Here is a 12107-nt window from a genome sequence, read left to right as displayed (position 1 = left end):
AGAGAATTGAGGCTCTTCAGCCTGGAGAAGGCCTGGAGTACCTGAAGAGAGCCTATGGAAAAGCTGAGGAAGGACTTTTTATGAGGGCATGTAGTGACAGGCTTCTGATTCAGAAGTGAGCAGCCAGTGGTAGGAGAGGGAGATTTCTTGAGCTGGTTAATATGACAATTCTGATGCATCAAAAAGCATGCTTTAAAGCAACTGCTGCCAAACCATTTTCAGCTTGCATTAACCATTTTAGTTTCAGAAAACTAAAGGAAATTAAAAAAAGGCTGGTGTTGGAAAGCTCATCCATTATACCCAGCTGCATTTAGTGGTCTTAGAAATTACAATATTTTTACAGAGCTTGCCTCTTACTTCCTTTTTGTTTTCTTTAGACAAGTGCTCTAGAGCAATTCTGTTATATATGCCTATTTTTGTGCCCACATATACCTATATGCTCTTCACTGTAAACATCATTATCTGCCCAATAAACACACTCCATCTGACAGCCTTGCATCAAGGGCAGGTTCAAACAGAAGAGAATTTCAGCAGAACTCACTAGTGAGCTTATTAGCAGACCACTGAAGAGCTACTGGTCTGCTGTGAGAATTGAAAAAATAAGCACTTGCATTTTAAGTAACATAAAGCAGGATAAGGCTTAATTCTCCTTTATCTGTCAGAAAGACACATGAACTATTGTACCTTTGGCACATTCGCCTTGCAATAACATAGAATAGGCAAGAAGAGATACACAAGGATTAGAAGCAGACTACATTTTGATTTTTAGCTCATTTTTTACACTATTGATAATCAGCTCCTAGTCTAAACCAAAGAATTTAAAATGCAGTTTGACTTCAAGGCATTTTCTATGTTGCTAATCAAAACATGCTGGCTAATATGCATTCCTTGATTAATGTTCTTCTGTATTTAAAACCAAATGTGATTAGCTTAAATGCAAATATTTAAACACCACCATAATTAATATTTTGAAAAATCTATTGCACCATTTCTTTAAACTATTTTCTTTATATTTCTTTAAATTAAATCTAAAGTGACTAACATTGTATTGTGATAGTATGACTCAGATATGCCATTTTTATTAAATATTTGATCCAAAAAGCATTTACAATATCTGGGCTAAAGACGTGAAGACAAGTGTCCATTCTGGCAAGAAAAAATTTCAAGCTCTGTTTTCAGTTCTAATGTGCAATTTAAATTTTTACTGAAGTTAAACCAAATGAGGAGTTTTATTGTAATAATGAATTAAACTTTGTTTTCTTTGTATGCCAGATATCTTGAGAAAAAATACTTCAGTTCCCTGCTCTCCACTCCGTTGCTTTTCCTCTCCTCCTCTCCCTTTCAAAAGGGAGGCTTTGGTGGAAGTCTGTAGGAAAAACTGTTATGGAACTTTGAAAAGCCGTATGTCCACATATGCAGTATTTGCATGACTTTGTGTCAAAGGAGTTTCTTTTCTCAATCCAGTCCTATTCCAGACTGTATGAAATGAACACTCAATTCCTTGATAAATCTTGGTTATCAGTCAGCTGTTAGGATGCAGGTAGTCAGATCCTATTTCTAAACTAAATCTATATTTATTGATCATCTGGGAAGCAAAGCAGAATTCCCCAGTCAGAACAGCAGCTCTTCGGTGATTTTGTCAGTCACACAGGAATTTTTGTTTTGTTTTTTAATAAATAATAAATCCACAAAGTTTCTATCAATCTTTGGCAAACTCTGTAACATTTACTATGAAACTACAATATTTCCTATGAATGCTGTTTTCCCTACATAGTTTCCTTTTGCTTTCTCCTTGAGGAGAGTCTCTTTCTCTTAAGTGTTTTCATCTTCACCTTACAGATTCTGTTTTAGAAAACAATAATACTCTGTAGATATTTCTTCTGCCTCATAAAAGGCACCAATTTCAGATATATTACTTTATATTATTCCTGATAGTCTGCTGAACACAGTCATATTCAGACTCCCATATTACCAGCCCAAGGTTTAATATTAAACTTTCTCTCACCTAGACAGTATTGTATACAGAGGCACACACACTGAATATTGCAAACCACTCTCCTTGACAGTTCACATCTCTTAATGGCCAGCATCACCTCATTTATCTTCTGTTCTGACTTCTACCCCTTTCCTCACTGCCAAATCCCTATTCAGCTTCCCAGTATGGATGTTACACATTCACAATTCCATAAAAATTAATTGAGAATGCAGGAAAAGCAGAAAATTAAGTGTGGATGTTGATATGAATGGCTTATCTTGCTCAGTTATTTGGAAGGGGCTCTGAATCCATCAGAAATTGCTAGAGAAAAAAGGAAAATTAGAGTCTGGACTAAGAAAAATGGGAGAATTAATATAGATGGAGAGAATAATACACAAAACCCAGGAAGATTTAAATGTGATAAGGAAAATCATCTGGGGTTGCTGGACAGTGCTCAGATGAACTTGAGCCAGCAGTGTGCCCAGGTGGCCAAGAAAACCAGTGGCATCCTGGCTTGTACTGGAAATAGCATAGCCAGCAGCTCCAGAGAGGTGATCATCCCTCTCTACTCAGCTCTGGTGAGGTCACACCTCAAGGACTATGTTCAGTTCTGGGCCACTCACTACCAGAAAGACATTGAGGCCTTGTAATTTATTCAATCTGCCTTCTATTTGAGGGCAAATAAGTTATTTTTACAATGATCATAAATGGATGAGTTTCTTTGGTTGTGTCTGAGTACAGGAAGACACATTCAAGAATACAGCAATCATGAAAGCCTCAAAATGAATCACAGAAGAAAAACCCCAACCCTAACTTCAGAATTTTCAAATGCATTTTTTACATCATTCATTAAAGTAATTTACAAAGTAGGATGTGTTTATGCATCTGCAAACACAAACAATGACAAATGATGTTGAGGCTGATCTTGATAGAGCTCAAAGAATAGGCCAAATTTTATCTGTAAGTATCTCACATATCACTTTCAGTGTTTGCAAGATGCAATGCAATCAAAGATCTCAAAGCAGGCACATAAAATACAAGCTGTTTTACCACTTTTTTAATGGCAAAACAAATTATGTCAATTTTATTTCAATAGTTACAGGCTGTTAAAATTACTGAGGTCAGGAGTTTAGCTGATGTAGAGCCACCCACTGCTACCCTTAGTAATGCATCTCTAATTCAGCATCAGAAAAGTTCCTGCATATTAATATGTCAGAGATCATCATTTATGCACTGGCTGCTTACCAGAATAATCAGACCTTTGGCCACTCTATGGGAGAAGAGGCTAATGTCATGTTTTTCTGTCATTACTTGTTTCCCATTAAAATGTGATTAGTTGCCTGCAGCACTGGACTGTGTCCTATCAAATCACAGCATGAAAATTAGTTATTTAAATCTATGCAAACAAGAAATACAATGAAATCTTGTTTCTGCTCTTGGTAGTCCTTTTACTATTATTATTATTATTTTAACTAGAGTTACTACTGATACTTCCTGTTTAAATCCCATTGTTTTATGTTCACTTAACTCAGTTTATGGCATCAAAACCTTCTCTGAGTGGGCATTGATACTCTCATCACCAGTGCTGTCTTAAAACTCACAGTCCACACAAAGATACAAAAAGCACCGTCGTTATTTAACCCTGTATCATACATATTCAAATACAGTAATGTCACAGTTCTTAAAGAATAATGGAATTGGTTCAGAGCTGGTGAGACATTTCAGGTTACTCTGTGTTCTATGGCTAACAAAAGGAAAAGAGTAAGTTATCCTAAATGTATTAATCTAAGAAATAAATGAAATCAATCAACTTTGCTCTGAAGAAATTATTCAAGAAAGAAGGGTCTTCTGGTCCCATAAACTGTTTTTCTAGGGTATAATATAGAGTGTAACAACAATTTCAGACCAACAGGAAAAGGAGCATGGCTGGCTGAGCATTGGTAGATAGAGCCAATCAGCCTTGCCATTGACAGAAAGCTTCTGTGAACAGAAGTGCACAAAGGAAATATTTTCCTTAAGAAGCAACAGAGAACCTGGTATCCATGACTAAACAGCACTATTGACCCCAACAGCATGAACACACAGTGTAAATCCAGCACAGTCCACGGGTCAGAGCACTGTGTGCAGAACCTGCTGCTGGTATCCTGATGTGATCCCAGAGGTAATGTCTTTTGCTGCTCACACAATTCCATCTTCTACCAGCATAAAGTCCTATTACATTGTTTTGGGGTATTTAGACCAAATTTTGCTTTTCCAGCTAGATTATTGTTTCCAGTACTGTATTTTTACTTATTTATTAACCAAGACACAAAGGGAATATAGAACATAATATGTATTTCAAGCAATTACAGAGGAGGGCTTTTTCCTTTGGAGTACTCTTAGACCTCCACAGTACTTGGGAACTAAGGAGCTCAGCACCTTGCATTAACAGGCCCTAGAATCATTAAACAATTGCCAGACAGGATAATAATTATTCTATCTTGCAGATCTGCATACTTCAGAGGTGAAAAGGACCTGAGAGAACAAAGAGTACACTGAGCAGCAATTGTGAAAACACCCAGTGACAGCCCCGTGACTGAGGGACACCTTCCCTCCTTTCCCCTATTTTATAACTGTTAAATACTCACAGCTGACAAAATACTGGGATAGAGAAAATAAAAGCAAATCTAATACAAAGCCTGTATAAAAATCAGATTTAATGGAGTATGCACTGTGGATTTATTTCCTGATGTTCTGCTGTGGTAATAAACTCACATTCCTAAACACAATTAGAAGGCAAAGAATTAAGCCAGGAAGTTTCTTGGCTGCCATCTACTGTTCAAAACTTCAGAATGCAGAATGTGAAAGAAAAAAATCCATACAAAGTATACCAGCATCTCCAGGTTTTCTCCTTTCCTTCAGTCTCTCTGGATAAAAGCAGTACCTTTGAAATGTTGTTAAAGACCGCAAAATTTTTGTAAGGATTCTGCATGTGTACTCACTTATTAATCAGTAACAGAAATGAGAAACTTCACTGTAGCATAATGAAGGTGACTCTGTACTTTTGTATATTCTGGTCATTTTGAACATTGTGGAGGCTCTAGTAAATTAGGAGCTGCTAAAAATATTCAAGAGATGCCTTCACAAAGAAGTTCCTACCCTGTGGTCAGGAATTACCTGTGTCTTGTATTTCCAGGTAAAGGAAAAAGGGGGGTATTTAGGCCTACCTGGTTTGAAATGTGGTAATGAGTGCACTCCGGGCCACGTATCTTCATTTGGTGTTCCAAGTACCTGTGCACAACAGAAAAAGAAAAAAGAGCAAAGAAAAGAAAAAGAAACACACCTTTAATGGGAAATCATGATGATTCATTGCACTGCACAAAGCCATTCTGCCAAAGAGCTCAATTTACCTCAAAATCTAAACTGTAAATAGGCTTAATTATTAGGAATACAAAAAGTTAAGTTACTGTGGTTACAAGGCACCACTGGAGCCAGCACAGGATGCTGTGTTTGTGTCAGACATCCTGTTTGACCAATACACATTAAAGCTACTTTCCATTGACAAGTTCAAGCTACTTGCATGATACAGAATGCTGATGTTACACAGGCTAAATTTTTGACCTTGGAAATACTTTCAATCCCTGTAAACTTAACTGAGCAGACACTTAGTAATAAATGTCAAGATAGAAGATTTATACAGATGATAAAGTGGATGACTAAGAGCATGGTGTGAGTAGCAACACAACAAGAATAGCTGTCATTTTAAATAGATATAGCAAGCTTCAAACAAGTGAATTTTTAGAAATTACAGAAATTATTGACTCATAAATTGTGTTTTGTTTCTATTCTATTCAACTCATAGGATAGATTACACTAACTTTTAGCAGGGAACAGCTTAGCACTTCTCACTTGCATCTTATATTCTTTGCCCACATGAAAAGTGCAACTCGTGGTGCCTTTGGCAGAGAAGATAATTTGGTTGAGAGAACAGCTATATTTAATTCTTCCACAATTGTTTTTACTTCATGATACGTAAGTGACAGCACTTGCTTTAAGTGTGGCTGGGGGGAACATCTGAAACAGGAGCTCTAAAAATGGGTTTCTGAATGAATTGCAGAATTAGGAAGTTCTTCTGTGGGATCTTCCCTGTTACAAATTTTCATACACTTTCTAGCATCAAGGAAAATCATAGGGACCATTTTCAGTATTTGCTGTAAGCTCAGGCCCTGGAATAAAGGCCTGATTTTGTGAAGTGCATTTCACACTGGTATTCTGCTCATTTTGCATTGTCACAATTCTACAAAGCCCCTCTGCCAGCCCTGCCTCTACCTGCACCACTGATCTTCTGAATAAATCTTTTATCCTGTGTAGCTTATGTCACTCTGACACTGTGTGGTCACTTACTTCAGCACAAAATGAGCACCAAGAAAGCGATTTGTATTTATAAGTTAATGCTTAAAAAATTCAGTGGAAAACAGAAAAAAAGCCTGCTTCTAATATGAAAATAGTAATGCAAAGACACTCTACATAATGATTAATACCTCAAATGGAAGAAAATACATCTAAATTGGACCATTTGTAGGTCCATAGTAGGAACTGAAACACCAAGGTGTCAGAGAAACAAAGACAACAGTCTCCTTTCAATTAGACAGTATACATTCATGCAGTTATTTGGATATGCAAGTTCGTTGATTCCATTTGTTAACATTATTATTTGCAGAATCTTGCTGTCAATCCTTGTGAAACAAGACCTAATCAGCATTTGAAGGATAAATCTGGCCCTTCAACCCAGATCATCACAACACCAGAATTCACTTCATTATTGCTATAAATGCTTCGAGTGCTACTGCTAACAGTGCTGTGGTTAAACATAAAAGAAGTCAGAGACAGCGCTGACCCATTATTACATGATTAAATCAATTTGTTTTTGTAAGTAACTTTCACCTTTCCTGTACGGAAGATACAGGTGTTAGTGCCAAGCAACACTCAGACCAGGAGAGGGAGCCCGTGGATTAGAAACAGAGCTTCTTCAGTCTGCTGGCTTACACTGAGAAATGGGGCTGGCACTCTGCAGCCCCACTTGCAAGTGAGAGAGAATATTCACTCACAAAATACTATGAATATCGTAAAATTAGCCAACCTTTCCAAATACATATTTTCAATATTCTATTATTTTAGATGAGATATAGGCAGCTAAGGCACTGTACAGCTAAATATTAAAATCCACTAACAACATCTGAAGCTTACAGTAAGACTAATTTAAGGTAGAACTTGGAGCTATGGAAATGGACTATTCTGATTTTCAGCGTAACAGTAGACCCAACAACAGAGGGCTCTATGGGAAATCACTTCTGTAATGAATATTATGTGACTCACAGTTTTTCTGTTTCACTAGTTTTCCAAACCATTCCTTTAATAACATTCCAGCACATCTGCTGTTATAATGTTTAAGAGCCAGCTACAAATGAGTGCTGTGCAATGCATCACTCAGAATGCCTACCACATTTATACCTTCTGTCAAGGGTAGCAGCAGTTTAGAAACAACCAGGTTTTTCTATCATCTAAATGCCTACCATTTCCAGGTAGGAGCAGCTGGTAGTTCAGGCGGTGATCCAGACCCTGTATTTCAATTCTTTGTACAAACACCAGAAAGATCATCCTTATTCCATACACATATTAACATACACAGTGCAGAAATTCACAATATGTGACTATCAATCAACAAATAAGGAGGAGAAGGTGGCAGGGAAACAACTGCGTTTTTAATAAGATAAAATAATCACTGCCCACAGGTATGTCACTATAAAGTGATTTGTAGGCAGCACTTAAAGCAAGTAATGCTTCTAAGTAGCAGTCCATCCCATTTTGATGAGCAGGGATTAGGCAACTTAAAGTGATGAGTTTTGACACCTGCTATAAACAAAGAAACGAGAGTTCACATCACACCACAGTGAAAGATAGGGACCGATCTGAAGGAGGAAAGCAGAGCCAAACAATCTTCTGTTTTTACTTCAGAACACCATCCTGTAGCTGTTAAGAGTGTTTATCTAGACCCAACCACTGTCAACAGCTTGACACTGCAGGTAAATCTGATTACATGAGGGATTTGCAGCTGCTGTGGAAGTGGAAGATACAGGAGACCCAGCTGGCTGAGACATCCACCTAATGCCAAGGGATGTTACTTTGTGGCTGACCTCACAGCTGTGATCATCTTTCATGGGCAACCACTTCCCATCCCAAGCATGCCACCAAGAGTTCTGTCTCTTCTACATACTAACACTTTTCCTTTCAATTTCACACAGGTTCCAGAAACAAGAAAATAATCACTGCAGCCACATAATTCAAGCCCCTGTTTAAGACTGGAAATAATCTTTTCTTTATTACTGGTAATTGTTTGGAAAAAATAAGAATAACTTATATACTTTTTCTACTCATAATCTGCATATCAGAAAGATAAACATTCAACTTCTATTCTTTGATATCCTATTTTTAATTGAATTACTCACCCAAAACAAGCCAAACCCCTGCAATTCTCAAATTTGGAATGGATTTAGTGTTTGCCACAGGCCAAGAGGGTTATAGCTTCTGTAATGAAAAGTCCATGCCCTCATGGGGTTTTGCTCTTCCACAGTACATATGATAACAACATGAAAAACACCCTGAACTCATTTATTGCCTAACAAACAAGATAAAATGACCTTAATTTGTCATCTGAAATTTGATGTTCAAAATCAAGATTAGGTTCTGATTTAATTTGCATGGTGAGAAATCTATTTATATGAAAATAACAGATTTACAGTGCATGAGGGTACTGAGGGCCAAATACCCTCACTGCCAGTTGACATTGTTATGGTTTGGCAGCAACAATACATGGAAAGTTATGAAAACAGAACCTGCCAATATCTGTATACAAGCATAACATAGACAGATTGCCCAGGAAACGCAACACAAAAGCAAGAAGGTCTTCTGTATTACTGTAACTTTTTGATGAAAGAAGTTGCTTGCTTTTTACATCTCATTTTACAAAGACTCATCATTCACCTCATGAATGTGCTCTCTTGTGCCCATGGGAATCATTATTTTATGGTGAGCATTATGCCAATCTATCAACACAATTAGCTGTGATGTCCTGCATTCTGCTTAGAAAGCAATCCCTGTTATATCCATGTAATAAGGTCATTCTGGGTAGCTATTTGTCCAGTGAAGTCACCAGACTCCCTTATGAGATGAGCAGTCGTGCACATCTTTCCCACCAGCTCTTTCTCTAGTGCCACAATTAGTATAAAAAAAATAAGCATTTTCATTTCTAGTAAAGCTTTTGAACATATTGAGCTGTATATCTTTGAAATAGTGCTTTCACTCTTTGCTAAATACAATGATACTCAAGAAAAGCGATGGTCTGGATTTCAACAAGACAAAGAATGTGCAGCTAGTGGATTATTCAGGGTTTTCCAGCAACAGAGCAGAATGAAAAACAAGATCAGCATGTAAATGAGATGCCTTTCCTTAGAAAAAAAATATGGAAATTAGGTTAAGCAATTTGCTGAATTTTCAAGTGTTCTCGTTATTAGGTCAACTTGGTGAACAAACAAAGTTTAGTGAAAAATAAATATCAGGACAGTGAATCATATTTTTCCTTCAATGAAAAGACCTTAAAATTTAAACTGGAAAGAATTACAAACTGTTTGTAAAAATGCTATTAGAACTTTTTTATTATTATTATTATTCCTTCTAAAGGTCATCAAGATGCTCTTCTTATTCATTCACTGAGTAAATCTCACTGTATTTATTGTGAGCTCTGGGCTGTCAGACACCATGGGAGAGTAGATCTGCCTGAGGAATTGAATTTATTAAGAGAGTAAAAGAATAATCATTGCCATTTCCAAATCGTCACTCTCTATCTTTTTAGTGGGATATGGAGGCCTCAGGTGTTCTCTTTTTCAACAAAAATCTGCTACATTCACCCAAACTATATATTTCTAGTGAAACTTTCAAACTTCCAACTTAGTCAGAACCCCAGGTTTCCTTTCCATTTTGGTTGGACAAAGGTAAGTTAGCTGTTTAGATATGGCTCTTGAGAATCTGAGCAAATTCCAGGATGCTCCACCCCTCATAGAGCTTCTGAATGGGGAATCCTGCATTTGGGAAATACAAACTTATGTGATCATGCTCTCTTTCCTGGTGATAAGCCTTTGCCCAGCTGATACAGCCAGTGCTGCATTCCTCTCCTGAGGGTTCACTGTTAGTTACACCTTTATCACATCCTCTACCATCAGCAAAACACTGCAACACCAGCTGGTAATGTCAGTGAGCAGTAACGAGTGCAGTAACAAGGACTGAAGGGGGAACTTTGTCCTTCAGCTTCGTATTTTGCTAACGGGTTAAGTGAGATTCAGCTACTATTTGTGTATTATGCATGCTGACTCAGACTGCTGACTGACAACTGCAGCTACGCTTCCTTCTACTCTCTGCTGGGCACAACAGATGACAGCTGAGTGTCAAATTTGATATCCAGAAGACAGAGACAGAAATGGAATTGTCTTAGTAACGGTCTTTTCTTCACTTTGGGAGCTTAGCTGTTCAGTTTCCTTAAGGGACAATAAGTCTCTCAGTTTGTGTAATGCACTTACATTTTTGTTAGAGGATGAATGTATTTTAACTCAGGGAAGGCACTGGATATTCCAGGAATCTGGCTGAAACAATAAAGTAACCCATATTTTCTCTACAGAAAAAGCCTATCAGTTAGGATTACAATAACATATATATTTGGATTCAGTAGAAACAAAAAAGCACCTTCCTCTCAAGGACTACTGTCATCAAGACTGAAAATTCTGAAGTCTTTCTTCATTAAGTGTATGGCAAAAATTACACACAGTCCCAAATCTGGAAACTCATATTAGATCAAAGTCAAAGCAACTGAAGTGAGACTACGCAACAAAAGCAGAGTCTTCCCCTATGCTTAAAACAGTTCTTCAGAGCCTGAAAACTATATGTTGGTACAAATGATGTTTCACACTTACAAATCTTGCTGTATTTTTTCAGCCAATTGTCATCAAAGCAACTCTCCATTATTCCCATACATGTAAGAAAGAAAATACCAGCCAGACATATTAAATGTGCAGAAAATGAGGTAATGTATCTAGTGAGATTCCTCTTCAGAATGCAAGTGTTAATAAACAACATCCCATCATTCTCTACTGACAAAATCAGGTTTTCAAATTCTTGTTTTCTTGTATAAAGCAGGTTGCATTTTTTGCTTCCTTATGTCCCTTTAAAGCTTCCAAAATCATAAAAAAAAAAAAAGCTTTAAGTGACAATATCTGATAAAAGGAAGAAAAAACAGCCACAGCTTCATATGTAATATGTTGCAGAATAAATTTAATGTACTCTGCATTCATTCAGGACATTGTCAGAACTCAGAATTTAAGAGAAAAAAAACTGCTTAGAAATCACACTGATTGGAGCATCTCTTTTGCAAGTTATTTTGCGAAATGTTTTGTCTCAGAACAAACAAAATAAAACCTAAATATAAAATTATTTCTCCTGTGCAGTGAACTAATGCTGTTTTACGAAAAACTAAAGTTACTGAGACTTATTGTCTAAGTTGAAAAAAGAACAGAACCACACGCACCTACACTAAGATGCCAGCTCCTTCTGGCATTTAAGTGGTATATCATTGTTACATTATAAGGAATTAATAAAAACAGCTGCTTTGAACATAAGGAGGGATTTATTTATGATGAAACTAGCTTCAAAAACATTTAGGTAGCATGCTAGTATGGATGAGGGAAGCAAAACATGAAATTAATATCAACCTCCCCCCACCCCCTGAGAATCTTAACAAAACATATTAATTAAAAAAATATCAAGCTCAACAAATATTTGTGCTTTTAGCTCCATCAAAATACAACAAAATCTTAACATGAATCACAGAATCATAGAATAGTTTGAGCTGGAAGGAACCTGGAAGATCATCTGGTTCTAACCCCCTGCCATAGGCAGGGCTGTTGCACACCAGCTCAGCTGCCAAGGGTCCCATCCAATCTGGCCCTGAGCAAGGCCTCCAGTGATGGGGCACCTACTGCTCTCTGGACAGCAGTACCAGAGCCTCAGCACCCTCTGGGTGAAAAATGTTCCCTTCATATCAAATCTA

General features: G+C 37.2%; 1 protein-coding gene across 5 annotated transcripts in view; it reads right to left on the bottom strand.

The window, feature by feature from the left end:
* Nucleotides 1–12107, bottom strand: part of CDK14 (cyclin dependent kinase 14) — a 288398-nt gene that overhangs the window by 90127 nt on the left and 186164 nt on the right. For all 5 annotated transcript variants that reach the window (XR_001553047.2, XM_015853364.2, XM_015853369.2 and 2 more), the window contains one exon: nucleotides 5182–5245. Coding sequence is in view for 4 of the 5 variants with exons in the window: in XM_015853364.2 (XP_015708850.1) it covers nucleotides 5182–5245 (64 nt within the window). In the remaining variant the exon portion in view is untranslated. The remainder of the gene's footprint in view (nucleotides 1–5181; nucleotides 5246–12107) is intronic.

This window comes from Coturnix japonica, chromosome 2, assembly GCF_001577835.2.
Source record: "Coturnix japonica isolate 7356 chromosome 2, Coturnix japonica 2.1, whole genome shotgun sequence".
Classification (NCBI taxonomy): Eukaryota; Metazoa; Chordata; class Aves; order Galliformes; family Phasianidae; genus Coturnix; species Coturnix japonica.
Note: the sequence above shows the minus strand (reverse complement) of the source record. Positions and strands in the feature narration are given on the sequence as shown.